Source organism: Moschus berezovskii, chromosome 20 (assembly GCF_049115385.1).
Source record: "Moschus berezovskii isolate FMDL1 chromosome 20, NW_MosBer_1.0, whole genome shotgun sequence".
NCBI classification, from domain to species: domain Eukaryota; kingdom Metazoa; phylum Chordata; class Mammalia; order Artiodactyla; family Moschidae; genus Moschus; species Moschus berezovskii.
In genome coordinates, this window is record NC_142479.1 from 58,541,133 (window position 1) to 58,564,258 (window position 23,126).

At 42.3% G+C, this 23,126-nt stretch overlaps 2 protein-coding genes across 5 annotated transcripts in view; both read left to right on the forward strand.

Moving 5' to 3' along the window:
- The window catches only part of EFCAB3 (EF-hand calcium binding domain 3), a 52,302-nt gene extending 46,930 nt beyond the window's left edge, over positions 1 to 5,372 (forward strand). For 3 of the 4 annotated variants that reach the window (XM_088829191.1, XM_088829192.1, XM_088829193.1), the window contains one exon: positions 3,918 to 5,372. In XM_088829191.1, the coding sequence (XP_088685317.1) occupies positions 3,918 to 4,244 (327 nt within the window). In that variant the 3' untranslated portion in view covers positions 4,245 to 5,372. The remainder of the gene's footprint in view (positions 1 to 3,917) is intronic. The other variant, XM_088829190.1, reaches the window with a different exon arrangement.
- A 5,690-nt stretch (positions 5,373 to 11,062) lies between these two features.
- METTL2A (methyltransferase 2A, tRNA N3-cytidine) lies at positions 11,063 to 22,128 on the forward strand. The gene is made up of 9 exons (XM_055408142.2): positions 11,063 to 11,221; positions 11,427 to 11,518; positions 13,063 to 13,415; positions 14,494 to 14,543; positions 14,882 to 14,942; positions 16,558 to 16,697; positions 18,662 to 18,768; positions 20,432 to 20,497; positions 21,380 to 22,128. Exons 1-9 carry the CDS (start codon positions 11,112 to 11,114, stop codon positions 21,523 to 21,525), a joined length of 1,125 nt encoding a protein of 374 aa, XP_055264117.2. The 5' UTR covers positions 11,063 to 11,111; the 3' UTR covers positions 21,526 to 22,128.
- Positions 22,129 to 23,126: the final 998 nt, after the last annotated feature.

Consider the following 23,126-nt stretch of genomic DNA (forward strand, 5'->3'; position numbering starts at 1 on the left):
TAGAAAGTAATAGAACCAGAATTATAAGCATGGGTAACTTGGATTCTGAAGAGTCCACACTTTAACCACAACTCTGTGCTGCATGTCTGCTTTTGTGCCCTCTCTTCTTAGCAACTTTTGTCTCCCAGAAACAAACTGTGGTGTATTTATTTTATGCCAGCTGCCTTCTGCATTTGACACTAATGATCAAGCTCTCCGAGACACATTCTACTTCCTTAGCCTTTACAGTGGGGCTTCTCTGGTGGCTCAGATGGTAAAGAATTCGGAGAAGGAAATGGCTACCCTTTCCTAGTATTCTTGCCTGGAGAGTTCCATGGACAGAGAAGCTTGGTGGGCTACAGTCCAAGAGGTTGCAAAGAGTCAGACACAACTCACCAACTAACACTTTCACTTTCTTAGCCTTTACGATACTACATCTTCAATTCTGTTTATTTCTGTGTCTTTCCTCTCTCTTCTTTTTCCTGAGGTTCACTCTTTTTTTCTATAGTTGAAGTACAGTTGATTTACAGTGTTTGAGGTATACATCAAAGTGATTCAGTTATACATACACATATAAATATAAATATATTCTTTTTCAGATTCTTTTTCATTATAGGTTATTATAAGATATTGATTATAGCTCCCTGTGCTATAAAATTCAGTTCAGTTCAGTCGCTCAGTCGTGTCCGACTCTTTGCGACCCCATGAATCACAGCACGCCAGGCCTTCCTGTCCATCACCAACTCCTGGAGTTCATTCAGATTCATGTCCATCGAGTCGGTGATGCCATCCAGCCATCTCATTCTCTGTTATCCCCTTGTCCTCCTGCCCCCAATCCCTCCCAGCATCAGAGTCTTTTCCAGTGTGTCAACTCTTCGCATGAGGTGGCCAAAGTATTGGAGTTTCAGCTTCAGCATCAGTCCTTCCAATGAACACCCAGGACTGATCTCCTTTAGAATGGACTAGTTGGATCTCCTTGCAGTATAAGGGACTCTCAAGAGTCTTCTCCAGCACCATAGTTCAAAAGCATCTATTCTTTGGCGATCAGCTTTCTTCACAGTCCAATTCTCACATCCATACATAACCACTGGGAAAACCATAGCTTTGACTAGATGGACCTTGGTTGGCAAAGTAATGTCTCTGCTTTTTAATATGCTATCTAGGCTGGTCATAACATTCCTTCCAAGGAGTAAGCGTCTTTTAATTTCATGGCTGCAGTCAGCATCCGCAGTGATTTTGGAGCCCCAAAAAATAAAGTCTGACACTGTTTCCCCATCTATTTCCCATGAAGTGATGGGACCAGATGCCATGATCTTAGTTTTCTGAATGTTGAGCTTCAAGCCAACTTTTTCACTCTCCTCTTTCACTTTCACAAAGAGGCTTTTTAGTTCCTCTTCACTTTCTGCCATAAGGGTGGTGTCATCTGCATATCTGAGGTTATTGATATTTCTCCCGGCAATCTTGATTCCAGCTTGTGCTTCTTCCAGCCCAGCATTCCTCCTGATGTATTCTGCATATAAGTTAAATAAGCAGGGTGACAATACACAACCTTGACGTACTCCTTTTCCTATTTGGAACCAGGCTGTTGTTCCATGTCCAGTTCTAACTGTTGCTTCCTGACCTGCATACAGGCTTCTCAAGAGGCAGGTGAAGTGGTGTGGTATTCCCATCTCTTACAGAATTTTCCACAGTTTATTGTAATCCACACAGTCAATCCATAGTTGATAAAGCAGAAATAGATGTTTTTCTGGAAGTCTCTTGCTTTTTCTGTGATCCAGTGGATGTTGGCAATTTGATCTCTGGTTCCTCTGCCTTTTCTAAAACCAGCTTGAACATCTGGAAGTTCACTGTTCACGTATTGCTGAAGCCTGGCTTGGGGAATTTTGAGCATTGCTGTGCTAGCGTGTGAGATGAGTACAATTGTGCAGTAGTTTGAGCATTCTTTGGCATTGCCTTTCTTTGGGATTGGAATGAAAACTGACATTTTCCAGTCCTGTGGCCACTGCCGAGTTTTCCAAATTTGCTGACACATTGAGTGCAGCACTTGCACAACATCGTCTTTCAGGATTTGAACTAGCTCCACTGGAATTCCATCACCTCCACTAGCTTTGTTCATAGTAATGCTTCCTAAGGCCCACTTGACTTCACATTCCAGGATGTGTGGCTCTAGGTGAGTGATCACACCATCATGATTATCTAGGTCGTGAAGATCTTTTTTGTACAGTTCTTCTGTGTACCACCTCTTCTTAATATCTTCTGCTTCTGTTAGGTCCATACCATTTCTATCCTTTATTGAGCTCATCTTTGCATGAAATGTTCCCTTGGTATCTCTAATTTTCTTGAAGAGATCTCTAGTCTTTCCCATTCTATTGTTTTCCTCTGTTTCTTTGCATTGATTGCTGAGGAAGGCTTTCTTATCTCTCCTTGCTATTCTTTGAAACTGCATTCAAATGGGTATATGTTTCCTTTTCTCCTTTGCTTTTCACTTCTCTTTTCACAGCTATTTTAAGGCCTCCTCAGACAGCCATTTTGCTTTTTGACATTTCTTTTTCTTGGGGATGGTCTTGATCCCTGTCTCCTGTACAATGTCACAAACCTCTGTCCATAGTTCATCAGGCAGTCTATCTATCAGATCTCATCCCTTAAATCTATTTCTCACTTCCACTATATAATCATAAGGGGTTTGATTTAGGTCATACCTGAATGGTGCAGTGGTTTTCCCCACTTTCTTCAATTTAAATCTGAATTTGGCAACCATCCTTAAGTTATGCTTTTTCCTCACTCCCCACATCTAATCACCAAATCTGGCTACTCCCATTTTCCCAAAGATTTTTCAAATCTGTCCCCTTCATTCCATAGTATTGCTATTGCCTAAAGTGAAGCCTTCGTTAGGCTTCACCTGGACAACAACTTCCAACCTGCTATCCCTTCCTCACAGCTCCACCCGTTCTCCACACAGCTGCTGTGGAGAATGGGTCCTAAGAGTATCTAACCTGTCACTGTCCTGCTTAAGAAATGAATGCTTCCCTCTCGGCAATGGCAGCGTATTTCAACTGTATTTTCTGCTCCACACAACTGAGGGTCTCATCACACTTCCCACAGAAAAGTGTCTCACTACAGCATGACTTTTCCTGACAAAAGGGCTCTCCCCAGCCTCACTGAGAACAAGTCTTAGGGCTTGATTATGGCAACAACACCTGACTTGCCTCTCCTCAAAGTTAACTCTTTAGTGATACCCTAGGGCCTGGACTCCCCTACCAGCTCTGGGATGAATTGCCTTGGAGCATTTGTTATGCTATCTCCTCTCCCTGGAATACTTTCCCATGGCCACTTACTCCCTAGATTTAACGAAATCCTTGTGGACCTCCGGGCTTCCCTGGTGGCTCAGACAGTAAAGAATCAGCCTGCAATGCTGGAGACCTGGGTTCGATCTCTGGATTGGGGAGATCTCCTAGAGAAGGGAACAGCTACCCACTCGAGTTCTGGCCTGGAGAATTCCATGGACAGAGGAGCCTGGAGGGCTACAGTCCATGGGGTCTCAAAGAGTCGAACACAACTGAGCTATTTTCATTTCATTTTTCTTGTGGACCTCCTTAGCTCAGCATCTTCTCCCTCCCTGCCCTAGGCTGGACAGAGTGCCATCCTTGGCACTTCTGTTGAACTAAGAGCCCATCTCCATCCCACATTTCCTCCTTGTTTTAGTCTACCGTGTTTTAAAATTCTTATAAAATTTCTTAATATCTCACTACTCCTAAGTAATACATTTCCATTGTCCATCAACTCCTAACTCATGTGTCCTCAAGAGGCACTACCTAATATATAAATTCAGTGACTTTCAAGTAACTTGAAAAAATAACCTTTGGGGTATCTAGAATTGCAGTCCAGAAACCAAAGATATTTTGAGGTAACTACTACAAACTACTGCTCTCTCATTATAGGTAAAGAGAGCTACAGACACCTATAACCTGGGAATTGCCCTTGAGCACAGGAAACAAATGCTAAACCTCTGGCGGAAGATTCGTGGAGATTTGATTGGAATAGAGAATAAAAATGAGTCCTTTTATGACACCTTTTCTACTTATACATGGTCCTGGAATGTCTGCCAAGAATTACTTTCCCCGAAGGACCTAAAGTTATACGATGCCCAGGTGAACAGAAATGCCTTCCACAACTCTGTATTCTCGTCCTCTTCAGATATCAGTGAATGTGACACAGACACAGGAAGAAAAAGAAAACGGAAAGGCTTCAAGGGCTTTCGACAATGAAATTTCTACGTTTTCTAAACAGCTCATCGCAAACTACTTTTTCACAGATATCAAAATTATTCTTGCTTTGGTCTAATACATCCTTAGCAGCTAGAAATGTTGACATCTTTTGAATTCTGACCAGTAAAAAAGTTTAAGTCATAGTATGGTTTCCCTTTCCTAATTCTTAACTGGTAAATAGATGCCTTGGGAGAAGGCAACGGCATGCCACTCCAGTACTCTTGCCTGGGAAATCCCATGGACGGAGAAGCCTGGTAGGCTGCAGTCCATGGGGTCTCGAAGAGTGGGACACGACTGAGCGACTTCACTTTCACTTTTCACTTTCATTCATTGGAGAAGGAAATGGCAACCCATTCCAGTGTTCTTGCCTGGAGAATCCCAGGGACGGGGGAGCCTGGTGGGCTGCCATCTATGGGGTCGCAGAGTTGGACGCTACTGAAGCGACTTAGCAGCAGCAGCAGGTGCCTTGGGGGTGATTTCTCTAGCAACCAGCTGCACTCTGCTGCCCCCACCTGGGGCACCTAAAAGCTGCCTGGGCCTCAGCAGGAGGGATAAAAGCAAAGATGGTATTTAACACAGGGCTGCCCTCTGACCTCCTATAAGCCCGCTCAGCAATAAGCATATGAGTTTATGTGACTTAAGTGGCATTCTTTTTATCTTTTATTGTTTGTGAAAGAGTCCAGAAGCAGCAGATGACAATGACCTTTCAGTTTCAGGGAATAATTTGGCAATCCCCCAGGGAACCTTGATTAGATCTGGGTTTTCCTAAGGATCCTAATCCTGATCCCCTGGATTACTCTGAAAAAACATCTGATATCACACCCTCTTTCTTGGTGAGAGGTTGCAATTTTTTTTTGTGGAAAAATATAAATATCATAACATGTATTATCTTAACATATTTAAGTGTATGTAATCCATTACTTTTTCTCTTTTAGAAAAAGGAAAATACATGTTCCACACTGATGGAGACAGTGGCTTATAATGTAAAACTATAACATGCCAGGAAAAAGTAATGAAGATAGTGAAGGCTCCCAAAACTGTTCAATGAAATAGATCTGAAGTAATTTTGTGTTACCTTGAATATTCAAAACTGTCTAAAAATATTTGCCATTCTTTATAATTTTTACAATTGGGGCAGAAATAAATAACATTTTCTATTCAAAAAACAAAATTTACAGTTTGACAAGAGTTGTTTGTTTGTTTGTTTTTGGTATGACTGTGTGAGTATAACAGGAAAACCTAAAAGAGATTTCATTTGGATGCCAAAATATTAGAATTCCTGGGATATTTCCTTGGGTCAATGGGCTAACAGGACAGAATATTTTTAAGTAGATCTGTCCTGGAAAATCTAGGATACATCCTATTAAAATTATTCTTAACAGAAATACATTCTATTAAATTATCACACACTGTTGCCAACAGCGTAAGTTGGCATCTCTCTGATGGAATGCAGTATAGCAACAGGTGCTCAGCCAGTTCACCGGTTATTTCCTTAGTTGCATGCTGTGTGCTGGATCCTGCTCTCAGACCTAGATATGTAACCGTGAACAGACAGATAAAATGCTCTGACCAGAGACTGAGGGCAGAGAAGGGGGCGACAGAGGATGAGATGGTTAGAGAGCATCACCAAATCAATGGATGTGAGTCTGAGCAACTCCAGGAGACAGCAAAGGACAGGAAAGCCTGGCATGCTGCAGTCCATGGGGTCACAAAGAGTCAGACATGACTTAGTAACTGAACAACACAGAGCTTCGTAACAGAGCTAATTATAACCATTGACTCAGCACTTCCACTTCTAGAAATTAATCCTAAAGAAATAATAATGAATGTACAATATGAGTTAGTTATAAGGATTTTTCTTTGGTGAATTTTTAGTAGTAAGAAACAAAGTAGCCTAATTGTCCAATACATCATGGTATAACTATACAAACCAATACCAGGGTCATTAAAATGATGTTGTAAAAGATACTTCAAATGAATAATATTCACAATTCAAAGCAGACTATAGCTCATAAAAGGAATGAAAGAACTTTATGCTGCTGCTGCTGCTAAGTCACTTCAGTCGTGTCCGACTCTGTGTGACCCCATAGATGGAAGCCCACCAGGCTCCCCCGTCCCTGGGATTCTCCAGGCAAGAACACTGGAGTGGGTTGCCATTTCCTTCTCCAATGTATGGAGTTGTTCTAAAACTTAATTATGATTGAACCCAGGTCTCCGGCATTGTAGGCAGACTCTACCGTGTTAGCCATCAGGGAAGCCCCTAACTATGATGGTGTTGCACAAATACATATTTTTATGAAAACTCATCAACCTGTACATTTTTAATGGATGAATTTAATTGTATGTCAGTTTTACCTAGGTGAAACTGATGGCATCACCAACTAAGCAGATGTGAGTTTGAGGAACTCCGGGAGCTGGTGATGGACAGGGAAGCCTAGCGTGCTGTGATTCATGGGGTCTCAAAGAGTCGGACACGACTGAGCAACTGAACGGAACTGAAACTGTAAAAAGGCAGGGAGGGGCACAAAGTAGTTTGTTCTAAAACTATTTAACTTAAAAATTATTTTTATAAACAAGAAACACTGGAAGGATATAAAATCAAAGTGTCTAATGGGCTAAACTAAGGGTGGGGTATGATATTTTCTTCTTTTGCCTTATCTATATCTTCTAAATGTTCTACAGTAATCATATATTTATTTGCAATAAGGAAAAAAATAACAAACGCTGTTTTAAATTTAACATTGTTAAACTAACTTATTCAATATATAGGACTGCTACAAAGGCTGTTCAGGGTCGATGAAACGTTAAGGGAACAAATTAGGACAGTAGGATCCCTTCACCAGTCTTCAGTTCCAGAGCACATGCTTACACAGCCCAGAACCTTCCACTGATTGGAACTGAAAAGCCTGAAACAATTAACTACCTCAGTCCAGGGTTAACACTCAAGGCCATAATCCAGAATGAAATTTTTCAATCTTTCCCTGCTTTGAACCCCTGCCACCCACTGAGCTGGGAGAATTCTCATTACTCACCAGCAGAGGGACCCTTAGCTCCTCTGAAAGGTAGTTCTTGCTGACTCGACAGTCTGATACCACGAAGGACGCACAGACATCTTCCAAATTCCTTCTGAAATATTATTGTAGGTGCTTCAAAAGATGGAGAAAAATGAGTTTTACAGGCCAACGAAAAATAATTGTATAAAAGTTAAGATTAGGATACTTTATCACATCTTATTTAAAAGCCCAACTTGCTTGACACTTTAAATGACTCTCAGTTCAGTCCAGTTCAGTCACTCAGTCGTGTCCGACTCTCTGCAATCCCATGAATCACAGCATGCCAGGCCTCCCTGTCCATCACCAACTCCCAGAGTTCACTCAAACTCATGTCCATTGAGTTGGTGATGCCATCCAGCCATCTCATTCTCTGTCGTCCCTGTCTCCTCCCACCCCCAATCCCTCCCAGCATCAGAGTCTTTTCCAGTGACTCAACTCGTCGCATGAGGTGGCCACAGTATTGGAGTTTCAGCTTTAGCATCAGTCCTTCCAATGAACACCCAGGACTGATCTCCTTTAGAATGGACTGGTTGGATCTCCTTGAAGTCCAAGGAACTCTCAAGAGTCTTCTCCAGCACCACAGTTCAAAAGCATCAATTCTTTGGCGATCAGCTTTCTTCACAGTCCAACTCTCACATCCATACATGACCACTGGAAAAACCATAGCCTTGACTAGACGGACCTTTGTTGGCAAAGTAATGTCTCTGCTTTTTAAGATGCTATCTAGGTTGGTCATAACTTTCCTTCCAAGGAGTAAGCGTCTTTTAATTTCATGGCTGCCATCAGCATCTGCAGTGATTTTGGAGCCCAGAAAAACAAAGTCTGACACTGTTTCCACTGTTTCCCCATCTATTTCCCATGAAGTGATAGGACCAGATGCCATGATCTTTGTTTTCTGAATGTTGAGCTTCCAGCCAACCTTTTCACTCTCCTCTTTCACTTTCACAAAGAGGCTTTTTAGTTCCTCTTCACTGTCATCTGCATATCTGAGGTTATTGATATTTCTCCTGGCAATCTTGATTCCAGCTTATGCTTCTTCCAGCCGAGCGTTCCTCATGATGTACTCTGCATATAAGTTAAATAAGCAGGGTGACAATATACAACCTTGACGTACTCCTTTTCCTATTTGGAACCAGGCTGTTGTTCCATGTCCAGTTCTAACTGTTGCTTCCTGGCCTGCATACAGGTTTCTCAAGAGGCAGGTCAGATGGTCTGGTATTCCCATCTCTTTCAGAATTTTCCAGTTTATTGTGATCCACGCAGTCAAAGGCTTTGGCATAGTCAATGAAGCAGAAATAGATGTTTTTCTGGAACTCTCTTGCTTTCTCCATGATCCAGCAGATGTTGGCAATTTGATCTCTGGTGCCTCTGCCTTTTCTAAAACCTACTTGAACATCTGGAAGTTCACGGTTCACATATTGTTGAAGCCTGTCTTGGAGAATTTTGAGCATGACTTTACTAGCGTGTGAGATGATTGCAATTGTGCGGTAGTTGGAGCATTCTTTGGCATTACCTTTCTTTGGGATTGGAATGAAGACTGACCTTTTCCAATCCTGTGGCCACTGCTGAATTTTCCAAATTTGCTGGCATATTGAGTGCAACACTTTCACAGCATCATCTTCCAGGATTTGAAATAGCTCAATTGGAATTCCATCACCTCCACTAGCTTTGTTCGTAGTGATGCTCTCTAAGGCCCACTTGACTTCACATTCCAAGATGTCTGGCTCCAGGTGAGTGATCACGCCATCATGATTATCTTGGAACTAATATAGCAAGTAACTTCAAGTGAAGACAGTGAGCTATCTGGAAGAAAATATGCAATAGGACTGTTGATTGGCACCACAAATCTTTCGGTGTGGGGAGAGAGAAAAAAAAGAAACCTGTAGAAGACAGAACAAGATATCAAGAATAAATATGAACCAACCACCTTATCTACAAACAACTGACCTTGAGAAAAGATAAAAATTCTTGTACTTGCTTTTTGGAAAGGAGCTTTTGTTCAAAATGTTTCAAAAGACCATGAGAATGGCAAAACAATATTGTTTTCAAATAAACTACAAGTTCTTTACTATCTTATCTTTTTTATTCACTCCTGTATGTTTCTTTGTGATTTAGGGTTTGTTTCCATTTTTTTGGTGGGAAAGTTATAGAATCATCACTCCCTTTAGTTTTGCCTATGGCAAGACTTGGGTTTCCCTGGTGGCTCAGTTGGTAAAGAATCCTCCTGCAATACAGACTCAGGTTCAATCGTGCGTGGGGAAGATCCCCTGGAAAAGGGAATGGCTACCCACTCCTGTGACTGTGAAGAAAGCTGATTGCCGAAGAATTGATGCTTTTGAACTGTGGTGCTGGAGAAGACTCTTGAGAGTCCCTTGGACTGCAGGGAGATCCAACCAGTCCATTCTAAAAGAGATCAATCCTGGGTGTTCATTGGAAGGATTTATGCTAAAGCTGAAACTCCAATACTTTGGCCACCTCATGCAACGAGTTGACTCACTGGAAAAGAGTTTGATGCTAGGAGGGATTGGGGGTAGGAGGAGACGGGAACGGCAGAGAATGAGATGGTTGGATGGCACCACCGACTCGATGGACATGAGTTTGAGTGAACTCCGGGAGTTGGTGATGGACAGGGAGGCCTGGCATGCTGTGGTTCATAGGGCCGCAAAGAGTTGGACACAACTAAGCAACTGAACTGAACCCACTCCAGTATTCTTGCCTGGAAAATCCCACTGACAGAGGAGCCTGGTGGGCTACAGCCCATGTGGTCGCAAAAGAGGAGACACAACTTAGCAACTAAACCACCACCACCACCATGGAAAGATTCAGCAATAAGCTTTCACTGGTTCAGTTCAGTACCAGTGTGTTAAACCTAGAACTATATTACTTAAATAACTAATCCCTTCTCTTCTTCCAAATGGTAGTCATCCCTCTTCTGGAAATCTTCCCAATTAACTTTATCTTATATTGACAGCATCCTTTCTTCCTTTGTAAGTTTGTAGCAATTATCGAAAGAAATGTAAGGCTGAAAATATTAATATAACTATATATGTATAGTATTACAATTCTGATTGCGCAAATAAGCTTTCATATGGATAATTCAAAACGTTAGGTGGTGGGGTTATACTTTTAAACTTGTCCTTGGATATTCGATTTGACGGTTAAACTTCGTGTTCTCGAAATTCATTTCATATCCTTCTCCAGAAAAACAGTGTGGGGATACACACAACACACACTTTTTTCTTTCCTTTTTCACACTGTGAAAAGCTCGAAAACTACTTTCACAGCATCATCTTCCAGGATTTGAAATAGCTCAATTGGAATTCCATCACCTCCACTAGCTTTGTTTGTAGTGATGCTCTCTAAGGCCCACTTGACTTCACATTCCAAGATGTCTGGCCTATTTCTTCACCTGCTTGCTATTTTTCTCAATTATTTTGGCCATTGCTCTACAGTAAAGCTAGGTAATTATTTAATTATTAAAGTGATTCAAAATTTGTCCTGTCTTAAAACTTAAGAGAAACTGGGAACCTGTTAGAGCATCCTAGAATTAAAAGGAGACTCAAGTGGAACGTCTACCACTTTCTCGCCCGCCTGTTGAAGGACTAAAGACTCTGGGGCGAAAACCCGAGGAGTCTCCTTCCCAAACAGCTCCGTCCCACCAGGCAGAGCCCGAGCGCCGCCGCGACGGGGAACTTCACTGCTGCCCCACCCGGCCTCCGCGTTTTCCCGCCCAGACCCCGCGATTTCCGAAAGGGGTGTGGCCTGCAGAGCGTTCGCGCGTGAGGGAAAAGTAGGTGTTTCCGGTTCCGGTGTCATGGACGGCTCTTTCCCCGAAGGCGATCCTGCTGTGGTCTGCGGGAAGAGGCAGCAGTTCGGGAGCCGGTTTCTGAGCGACCCGGCTCGCGTCTTTCACCACAATGCCTGGTAAGTGCCCTACCTTTCGCCCGGCCTGCGGTTAGCCCTCAGTCCCAGCGCCGCAGAGCACTCTGAGAAGGCCCTGACCGCCGACCAGAGTCCTGCGGGCCTACTCTTGGCACACTTCTCCCATGGAAGAGGCGCTGCGGGGCCAGCGACTCCCTACCCGCGGCGAAAACTTGAGGCGCCTAAGCTGCCCATTTAATTTTCCCAGGGACAACGTGGAGTGGTCGGAGGAGCAGGCCGCGGAAGCAGAGAGGAAAGTCCGGGAGAACAGCACTCAGCGGGTGTGCCAGGAGAAGCAAGGTGCGCCCGGGTGGACCCTCAGTGGTATTGACAGCCTGCGTACTGCTGGACGTGCTCTCCGGAGAGGCCAGAGAACCGAGGCCCCGAGAGTGTTTTTTACTGGTCTGAGACAGAACTCTGGGATAGAACGAGAAGGGGAGGGGTTGGGCAAGGCTGGGAAAGGGCTGTGCCTTGACATCTTGTTAGGGCATAAAAGGTGTTTTGGTTTTGCTTTTTTGTTTGGAAGAGGATAACTGTATCTCGATAGCATTTTCTAGTGACTTAAGTCTTTAATTATGTTGACTAGACCCGTATCAATATGACTGACCTGTGGCAACCTAATTGTCTTAGAGGATATACTTTCTACATAATTACATTTTGCCCGAGGAAATGTTGCCATTACAGCTGGATTCAAGTGGTCAGATTCTAAATAATGGGGGGTGGGGCGGGTGGGAGGCCGCTGGCTAATGAATCATGAGTTATGTGTCTTTTCCTTGTGTGGTGGCTATGATGTGGTAAGGCTTCTGCAAAGGAAAGATGGATGAATCAGTGGAAATAAGTCTGGCCAAAGAAAAAGAGGCCTCTTATGAAGAGGTGGATGATTTCACTGAAAAATACCCCTAGTTAGTAAAACTAGGACTGGTTGGGCCTCTGTTCTAAGTGACAGTTGAAGGTGGCACTAGAAATTGCAGAGTAGTACCCACAGAAATAGTTCTGAACAAGTAGAAGAGTCCAGTTATGAAATATTAACCTTACATAGTTTGACAAAGACTACATCAAAGCAAATTAAGGTTGAGAGGGATTTTGAAAATCATATAGTCCAATATCCTCTTTTTACAGTTAAAGAAACTTGGACTTCAAGACATTAAGTGCCTTGCCCAGAGGTAAGCAGTTTAGTTAGTAGTGGTGGAATTGAGATCCAATTTCTTAGGTTTTTATTCTTATACTACACTAGTATTGGCAAAGAGCAGAAAGCTAAAATCTAGTTATAAGCCAGGGTTATCTCAAAAATAAAAAATAAAACTGAAATCTAGGACTGCCTTGATTACCTTGAACAACACAGGTTTCTTTTAAATAGTCCATACTTTAGTCTATCCTGTCCTCTATCATCAGATCTCTTCTCATCGGAACACTTTTCCTCTTGTCATCATTTTCTGTTTCCATGCTTAGTAAAGAAGATACAGTTTTAGAAAGGGAAATAATTGCTCTTAAATACGAAAGAGCTGTTCTGTACGGCCCTGAGAGATAGTAGGACCTTTTGACCAGAAATGATTAGACAGGTTTTTTGCTTAATATTAGGATTTTCTAATAGTTAAAAGCCATCTAAAGATGTGGGAGGAGAATTGATAGGTAGTAAGTTTTCTGGCAGAAGTTGAACTCTCTGGAAGGACAAGATACAGAGCAAATTCAAGTGTGATAGGACCAAATGACCACCAGCTCTGAGACTGGGGCTCTACTTGAGTATAACTTTTCATATAAAATTTGGTGAAACAGAGTGATAATTTATATTGTATACAAATAAAATTGAGAGATGGTTCTTAAAATTCTTTCTTTAATATTTACAGTTGATTATGAGATCAATGCCAACAAATATTGGAACAACTTCTACAAAATCCATGAAAACGGGTTTTTCAAGGATAGACATTGGCTTTTTACTGAATTCCCAGAGCTGGCACCTAGCCAGAATCACTTGAAGAATTTGCTCTTAGAGAATGAGAGGAGTAAAGTATATGAATACTATAGAAGCGGTGAGGACGGATCTGATTTAATAATAGAACAGCAGCACAGTTGTTCTGTTAGCCTTGGAGATAAGACACAGCCACCTCTTATGGAAGAGAGTGTAACTCAGAAACTCCATCACCTGGAAATCTGTGCTAATGAGTTTCCTGGATCCTCAGCCACCTACCGAATACTCGAGGTAACTTCCCTTTATTGTCCTGGCAGTGGGGTTAGCGAGGCTGTCTTATGCACAGAGGGTGACCATAGGTTGAGCCCCAAAGTAACTTCTGATGATGAAGTTTTCTAAACTTACCTCTTTTATGTTGGCCTGGAATCACCTGCATTTTTGAGCTATTGAAATGTCCTAGATGCAGACTGGATGCCTTGGTCATGACAAAGATAGATCACCTGAGTTGCTACCTGGGAACATTATATTCTATGCAAACGTTGTAGTGGCCTGCTATACCTGCCATCTAGTAGAGAGTCCCAGGTTAAAAGACTAACTTCTGTTCTGATACAGTTATGAGACAGAGAGGTTAGTTAGGATGGTGCCTGCTTTTCAGGTGTGGGAGATTTCTTGTCTTCTCAGTCTGGATGTGTGGTAGAGGCTCGGCTAGACCTGAAAAAGAAAAATGTGCACTGTAAAGTCAATATTCACAAAAGTGACTACACACTCCACCAGAAGCTGATTAGTTTTGGGACTGAGTCCTCTGGTATGACTTTGTGTTGGTCCCTGATCCTCCCCAAGCAGATTGGGACTTCTGCCTCATAGTTATTACTGGGGTTAATTGAGATAATGTATATATAATGGCTGAGGATAGTGTCTGACACATAGTAAGCTCTTAGTAAATGATGCTGTTTCCATTACTACCACATCCAGCACTGAATTTAGGACAGTGTTGCTGTGGTTCCCCTCATGACTTTTTCAATCCAGTCTACTAGAAACGTTTTTCCAGTAATGGTATAGTGGAACTCAGTAAGAAAATACTCTGTTTACAGGACCATTTGCCCAAACTCAAAAAGTAAAAGCAGCCTGTGCTCTTTTTCCCAGACCAGGTCCCATCCTGCTAATAAAAGCGCGTATTCTCGTTTACTGTGGCTACCTCTTTAAGGGTTCCTGAGGTCACGGGCAGGGAATGTCATGATTACTCTAGCTCTGGTCACTACACCTTTCCTAATACAGTAAGACAAATTGTCTATTGCTGATTATTTACGTCAGGGAATTAATTTTTGGGGAATTCTGTGATTAATAGTTCATTTGTGATTTCTGTCTATAGGTTGGTTGTGGTGTGGGAAACACAGTCTTCCCAATTCTACAAACTAACAAGTAAGGTTTGTTGTAAAGTTTAACAGCGTGTCAGCAAAGAAAAAAGTGATGCATTGTTGTTTCTTGGAACTCTTACTATATTCGAATGGTAACAGCAATTATTGGGAACTTTGGGTTACAGGAGATTAGATGTCTACATTATCCATTTATGGATTGTTTTGACTTAATTGACTTATAAGTTATCTTTGTCATCAGGGAAAGTAGTGAGTGTTAAACCTGTTACTTTGTTAACATGGGGTGCCTTTGATATTTTAACTCTGCTGCATAGTATAGAGGATAGACATAATCCAGTTTGTAATCTAATTCCTCTGCTGTGGTTTTTTTCCTGCCCATTTCAGTGACCCAAGGCTCTTTGTTTACTGTTGTGATTTTTCTTCCACAGCTGTAGAACTGGTCCAGGTAAGTCCAATGCTCCTATCAGTAATTTTCACTGACTTAAGGGGAAAAGGGCCTCATAAAAATCAAGGTCTCTTAACTATTTGCTTATTGTGCTGTGGTCTGAAATAGCCTGGAGTAGAGGAATTGGCCAAACGTGATGATGGAACCTGCTGCTTTCCTGCTGTGGAACTTTGGGCAGGTCTCTTGACCTTCCTAAAGTCATGTTTTAAGGATTGAAGTGAAATGATTGTTTCATTTAGGATTGAGTAGCAAGTTACAGAAACTTATAGACAAATGCAGCTAGTTAAAGGGAATGTCATAGATCTCAAGGGCATATGGTGTAGCCAGGACTAAAACTCAGCCCTGACAAAGTGTTAGGTACCAAAGGCACACTGATGAGATGCTGCCACCCGCTTCTTCTGTCACAGCGCCTCCCTCAGAGTCATGGTGTTTTCCCTCTCATTGCCCATTTGCCTTTTGCTTGCTTTTTTCCTTTGCAGCCCCGTTTTCTCTGATAGCTTTTTCCTGGTTTTATACATGGCCCAACATACTTGCCCCTCTCAGTCCCTTACAAGTCTCCCCTTTTCGGGTATTCCCAGAACCTCACCTGAATGACAGTGTCTTGATTCCAGAGTCCCCAGAAAGTCTGATTGACTCAGCTCAACTGACCGTCTACTTGCCCTGTTAATTAGCTGTGACGAGTTAGGAACATGGAGAAGGCAATGGCAACCCACTCCAGTACTCTTGCCTGGAAAATCCCAAGGAGGGAGGAGCCTGGTGGGCTGCTGTCTGTGGGGTCGCACAGAGTCGGACTGAAGCGACTTAGCAGCAGCTGCTGGAACAAAATCACATTTTTGGAGAAGAGAGATGTAGATAGGGAAGTTACCCTAAAATGTGTGTTACAATCATGTCTGATGCTCCTAACATAGGAGCTCAGGGATTGGTAATATTTCTGGTTGGCTTTTTTTTATTGTCTTGCCACTCGACTTGGGGAGTCTAAGTTTCACGACCAGGGATCAAACCTGGGTCCCTGGTAGTAGAAGTGCTGAGTTCTAACCACCGGACCACCAGGAAATTTCTAATTCTGAAACTATTCCTAAGGGCCTATACCAGATGAATAGTGAGACTTTTTAAAATTAGTTTAATGATAGTAAATTGTAGGTTAAATCTTCCACATCTGGAGAGAGAGATTTTCCTGGAGAATTCTATGATCTGTATAATATGCTATAGTGGGAGTTGCTTTAAATCATGCTTTTTCAGTATGTTTTGTTTTCCTACTTATGAGATTTCTCTTTGCCCTTTTGGTCACTTACCTTCCTCATTTTTTTCCAGTCCTCAGATCTCCTCCCCTCCCTTCCTCCCCTCCCCTCCCATCCTCCCATCCTCCCCTCACTTCCCTCCTCCCAGAATAAAGACTAGAAGTAAAGGAGTCAGGAATGTACCATTTTAAACATATAAGTTAGATTCCACAGGCTCCTAGAGTTGTTCCTGGTTCTTACCTAAGAGTAACAATGTTTGCTGTAATGGCAGGAGCTATCTCCCTCAGTGGGAAGCAGCACGGATTATGTTTAAAGCAAGATGATTTTTTCTTGAGGCTATATGAACATTTTCTAACCTCTCTTCCATCTTTCTGCAGACAAATTCAGCATATGACCCTTCTCGGTGTTTTGCCTTTGTTCATGATCTGTGTGATGAAGATAAGAGTTACCCAATGCCTGAGAATAGTCTTGATGTCATCATCCTTATATTTGTTCTCTCAGCAATCATTCCAGACAAGTAAGTTTTAAGTCCCTTAACCAGTAACATAGCAAAAACAAAGCTTTGATTGGGGACCTTGATCTCAGAGTTGGAACCTTAATAAAAAGGATTTTATTAATGTTCTGATAGACAGGAAGAAGCTATTTCATTCTAAGCGACAGAGGCTTGTCAACCACTTTTCTAAGTTTGTCTTGGAGTCCACGTTGGACCCCAAGTGGACTCCAAGCATCTAAACCTCTGCCTGTTGACTGCAGTGGTCGGTTTTTATAATAATGGTTTAACATCTCCAAAGAGTGAGGGAGTCATCTTAGTGGGTATGTGGAGAAATTTCCTGTTGATGATCACATAGCATGATATCTTAGAACTGTGAATGCCACAGCTATTCAAGAGCATCCCATTATTGGCTTTTTAAATGCTTTAAATAAACCAGGCTTATTAACAGCACAAAATATATAGTGAAACTTAACTCAAGTGTTCTCTGATATTTAAGTTCTTTGGAAAACTTCTCTAGTAAGGAGAATTCCATAAAATCAAGATTAAAGGAAAGTGGATTGGTTTACCTTAAAAGATACCATTAAAGGCTCCTGGACATAGGCAGCCAGGCATCCCAATGAAGCTGAAATACTGTCTCAAGGAAGCGGCATCAGTCGGGATGCTATGGGGGTGGTGTGTGATTGACTTTCTCTAGCCCACATTTCCTCTAGGATAGCACTGTGTCACCTGACAGGAATATTGTGAGTGTGAAATAAGGGCGGTGGAAGACAGCCTAAACAGCCTGACATGGTTTTAAACATTAATTGCAGAAGCTTACATGCTGTAAACTTTATATTCATTTATTTATATATTGCCTATACTGGGTCTTTGTTGCTGCTCACACTTTTCTCTAGTTTCACAGAATAGGGACTACTCTGTAGTTGAAGTATAAGTGAAGTGAAGTCACTCAGTCCTGTCCGACTCTGCAACCCCATGGACTGTAACCTATCAGGCTTCTCTGTCCATGTGATTTTCCAGGCAAGAGTACTGGAGTGGGTTGCCATTTCCTTCTCCAGTATACGGGCTTCTGATTGCAGTGACTTCCCTTGTTGCAGAGCATGGGTTCCAGAGCACAGGCTTAATAGTTGAGGCGTGTGGGCTTGGATGCTTCGCAGCATGTGGGATCTTCCCGAACCAGGGATCAAACCCATGTCTTTTGCACTGGCAGGCGGATTCTTTACTGCTGAGCCACCAAGGAAGCCACTGAGTTTTAAACTGACATGGACGGAAACAAAACATTAAAATTAAAAACATTATTCAAAAAAAAATTCAGTATTTAGACTTTCATGTGGTTTTTGTAAGTTCAAAGCATTTATACTTCTTCAGTAGTTAAAGCTGAAACCTGCACTGAGACTCTATATATGGAAAATGCAGTCGGAAGTGTAGAGCACTCTGCCCAGAGTACTTATTTGCATACAGATTGTGTCACCTTGTAAAGTTCTTGTGATTCGGTTTTCATCTAACAGATGAAAAGAGACAGGCTGCATTCAGAGATCTTGGGCCTGGTGGGCAGGTAGGTGGGTCAACTAACAGTCCCCTCACTGGGTAGTCAGGGGTCCTCTCAGAGATCCATGGGAGCCCAGTGTGGGGATGGCTTCCCCCTGAGGAGTGGGAAGTGAGCCAGGCAGAGAGCATGTAACTTCCCCCATGGAGGATCCCTGCTGAAGGAGCAGGCTTCTTCATACTGAAGGCAGTGGATAGAAGCCATGGTTGTAAGCAAACAGCAGAAAGTACATCAGAGGTTTGGGCGTGAGCTCAGGTTATAACTGAAACAAGAGCATAGGAGCTAAGATTTCAGTGCTGATGTGTCAGTGTTAGGAAGTCCACTGGCTTTTCCAAATACACTACAGAAAAAAGGGACCTGTTCTTTTTTGTGGGGGGTTGTGGGGGTGTTAGGAGGGGACTCTGTTCTTAAAGAGATCTGATCTTCGTTCCTTGCTGCCCTTCAGGATGCAGAATGCTATCAACAGGCTGAGCATGCTTCTGAAGCCTGGGGGGATAATGCTTCTGCGAGATTATGGCCGCTACGACATGGCTCAGCTTCGGTTTAAAAAAGGTATTTTTTCCCACTATGATCAAAACAGTGGCTTTGCCATCAGAATAGTGTCACAAATTAGTGGAATAAAATAGAGACTCTCGAATTATATATAGCTCCATACAGAGAGCCATTTAATACATGATAAGAGTGGTATATTTTAAGTGTGATATGGCAAAAGGTGCCATTAAAAAGTTAAAAGACAAATAATGACAGATTGAGGACAAATATTTCAGTTAATAGAACAGTAAAGACTTAATATCTATGCTGTTCAAATAGGGCTGCTGGCAAATTGATAAGGGAAAAGATCAGTGACCCACCCGGAAAACAGATGAAAAGTATTTGAGAGTTGGTTTACTGAAGAGCGTATCCAAATGGCCAAAAACAAAACTTCAAGAAAATGGAAACAGCAATGAGATACCTATTGCTGGCTGACTCAAAGAGAGCGATGTTCCTCCATGAAAGGCAGAAATAGGAATAGTTGTGGCCTTTTTTTAAAAGCATCTTGGTGTTATCTATTCAATCTAACAATCCTTTGGGGATTTATTCAGGAAGGAGCACATAGTATGTGTGTAATAAGCAAAACCTTGGAAACAAAGTGACTGCCTCTGCATAGGGTAATGTGTGTTATCACATGGGGTGGACCCCATACCACTGGTCTCGTGGGGGGTGGACTTGGCTGTGTGACCAAGTGAGAAAAGCATTGTGCGGGTTGGTATTTTACACTTAATCCTGTGTTTAATAGTAGCTGCTGCTGCTGCTAAGTCACTTCAGTCATGTCTGACTATGCGACCCCATAGACGGCAGCCCACCAGGCTCCCCCATCCCTGGGATTCTCCAGGCAAGAATACTGGAGTGGGTTGCCATTTCCTTCTCCAAGGCATGAAAGTGGAAAGTGAAAGTGAAGTCATTCAGTCATGTCTGACTCTTAGCAACCCCATGGACTGCAGCCTACTTCTGCAGGCTGCAGAGCTGCTCTGCAGGCTCCTCTGTCTATGGGATTTTCCAGGCAAGAGTACTGGAGTGGGTTGCCATTGCCTTCTCCGTAACAGTAGCTGGGGAAAAATAAATAAGATTACTTTGACATTCAAAAGGTGTAGAAGGATTGATTACACATCAGGTTGTTAAACTGAGAAGGTCAGGGGGATTAGCAGCAGAAGGGGAAGTGTGTCCTTGATAAAAACAGTATATGGGATCCTATTTATGAGTGTGCATGTGGACACTGTGGAGAGACATGCAAAAGGACAGTCACTGAAATGGGAATAGTGGCTGTCTCAGATTTTCTTAACTATATTCCTTGAATTTTTCTACATGTTTTTATAGGGGCAGAAAGCCACTTAAAAGTTGCTTTTGTTTGTAAACAAAGTGTATGTGTTATTTATTTAATGGGGGAGGAAGGGAGAAAAAAGCTATTTTCATCCTGAAGCAGAACTGTAAAATAGGGGGCTGAGAATTACATGTGTTCACTGACAATGAAGTTTGATTATTCCCCTGGAGCTGCTCTTCTCCAAAGCATCATTCCTTTGTAGGAGAGAGACTGCAGATTCCTGCAAAGTACAAGAGTAGCCTAGAAAAGGATGTGTTCTCTGCCCAATAAATTGATATCTTGATGCACATTTAATTGGCCATGAACATCACAGAAGTGCTTTAAAGTTTCTCTGGTCTTTACCACATCACTCTGCAGGTCAGTGTCTGTCTGAAAATTTCTATGTGAGAGGCGATGGCACCAGAGTGTACTTCTTCACACAAGGTATGACACGAAAGCACTTGTCTTTGTGCTGACAGCCCCCCCAGGACTAACTTCCATATTCCTCCGTAGGACTAACTTCCATATTCCTCCGTGTGCTTTCAGAAGTGGTGTCATCTGGCCCCTTCTACCTTTTGCAGCCTCTTCCCTGCCCTTCCCCGCCTCTTAGCCTACCCCAGCCACCTGGAACTACTCAGTGTTCTCCCAGTAGGCTCAGCTTATATGAGCCTTTCGTCCCTGCCTTGTTCTTCTGCTGCCTGCTCTTCCTCTCCATCACTTTGTCCAAAACAGGACACATGCTCATTTTGCAAGACTGCACTGTAGCTGTTTGAGCTTCGAAGCTGAGTTGTACCTTAGGTACACCTGAGTTTAAGTGAACCCATTGCTCCCTGGGTTCCAGGTGTAACTCAGAGCTGCTTTCCTCTGCTGCTTGTCCTGCTGCCAGTTTCACCTCCACCAGTGCCATGTGAATACTTTGTCCCTGGGCCATCTGTCAGGTCACATACTTTTCTGAGCCTTTAGTGAGTGATGAAACCTCTCCCCTTAAACAAAAAGAAATGGCTTTAACATAACATGTCAATTTTTGCATATGATTGTAAGATGTACAGAGAACCCTAGAAAAGTCTTTCCCATTAGCTGACTCTTAGAAAGGCTTTCCCAGTGTGTTCCAGGCCACCTTTCACACTTGGTTTGCCTTCCTTTGCCTAAACGAGGACTCGCTTCTACCAAGCCACTACTGCGATTGTAGCTACGCCCTACTGCCCAAACCACTTAAAGTCCATGAGGAAGGACAGCAGTCTCACAGACTACCATTTAGCATGGGGAGTGGTAGACATGGTGGTTTTTCTTCAGAGGAAAATATATAAACATCTCTTTCCAAACTAGATGAGCTGGACACACTTTTCACTACTGCTGGACTGGAAAAGGTTCAGAACCTGGTGGATCGCCGGTTGCAAGTGAATCGAGGAAAACAACTGACAATGTACCGAGTTTGGATTCAGTGCAAGTATCGCAAGCCTCTCACCGGCTGAGAGGCAGGCACCACCTGCCCCTGACTCACAGGCTCATTGGGCTTTTTAAAAAAAAATTCACAAATGGTGTCTTGTTGTTATTGAACCATTCAAGAATTCAAAACAGATTTGAACCTGGGAAGAATTATTTTATAACAAGATTCTAACTGTTTGCTTCATATTTGTGAAGCCCTGTGATACACTTTTCTCAAGTGGAGAAAGATCTCAATCTTTCTTGCCATTTTGTAACTTAATAATAATTGAAATGTTATTCATGGGAATCAGGAATTTATATCCATGTGAAAGTATTATATGATAAAGTGAATGAGTTGCATTAAATTACCTGAGGATTCAGATATGTGGACTAAACAGTTGATGCATGGAAAGATGAATAAAAGTCTCACTTAGTGATCATCAAGGAAGCAAGCTGGGAAGAATTGCCTGTCTGTGGATGTTTTCCTGACTCAGAAAAACAGCATCAATATAGGGTGTCCCTGTTAAGTATTTGGTTGTGGTCTCTGCTTAACCTTAGTTCCTTGGAATTTTAACTACTGTTCTCCCCTACCCTCTGCCCCCATTTTAAATAACCTGTGTCTAAAAACATTAAAAAGATCTTCACTTTTAGCGAATTGTCTTTTGTGTGTGTGTGCACTCTTAAATTTTTGATGCAAAAGAAATTGGGAGAATTTTAGGCATTTCACTTCTGAATGTGATCCTTCCATCCCTGTTACTTTTATAATGTGATTGCTGCCCTCCCCCACCCCCTTGATTTATTTTTTTCTTCTTTTTTAAAGAAAGTATTTATTTATTTGGCTACTCTGGATCTTAGTTGTGGCACACAGGATCTTTCATCTTCATTGCGGCATGTAGAATCTTTTTTAGTTGCAACACATGGGATCTAGTTCCCTGACTAGGGATCAAACCCAGGCCCTCTTCAGTGGAAGCACAGTCTTAACCACCAGACCACCAGGGAATTCTGCCCTGAATCATTTTTAAAAGTTGCAGGATGATGTCCCAACACTACTGTGTATCTTATGTAATATTTTATAATGTGTAGTTCCTGTAACTGAAGATATTCTCTTATATCACCAAACATATCCATCAGAAGTAGAAATTAACATGGAAACATTGCCAGCCTCAGATAACCAAGTTTTCCCAATGGTCCCAATATATCCTTTATCATCAAAAAAGAAAAAAGCCGTTGTGTTGCATTATGTCTCAGTTTCCTTCAGCCTGGAACAATCCTTGAAGTTTGTTTTCATGACCTTGACATTTGAAGATTAAAGCCTTGCAGAGTGCCCTCAAATTAGGTTTGTTGACGCCTTCCTCTTGGTTTGGTTTTAGTTACATATTGTTGGCAGGAATATCAGAAGTGTTGCTGTTGCGGTATGTGATTTTTGAAGTATCTTAAATTGTTGATGTTAATTAACTTCAGTCAGTTAATTGAGGTGGTGTTTGCTGGGTTTCTCCTCTGAAAAGTTCCTAAAGAAGTATTTTGTAAGGTAGTGCTTTGAGACTAAATATCCCATTCCTCTTGAAACTTTTCCCCATTGTTCAAGCATCTGTTGCTGTTTCTTGGCTAAATTACTATCATGATGGTAGCCAGGTAGTGTGTTTGAATC

What these genes read in the sequence shown, in the direction of transcription:
- METTL2A (XM_055408142.2), top strand. Translation starts at nt 11,112, where the DNA reads ATGGACGGCTCTTTCCCCGAAGGCGATCCTGCTGTGGTCTGCGGGAAG. An exon ending in GTCTTTCACCACAATGCCTG is followed by an intron (nt 11,222 to 11,426) that starts GTAAGTGCCCTA and finishes TAATTTTCCCAG; the next exon opens with GGACAACGTGGAGTGGTCGG. An exon ending in GGTGTGCCAGGAGAAGCAAG is followed by an intron (nt 11,519 to 13,062) that starts GTGCGCCCGGGT and finishes TAATATTTACAG; the next exon opens with TTGATTATGAGATCAATGCC.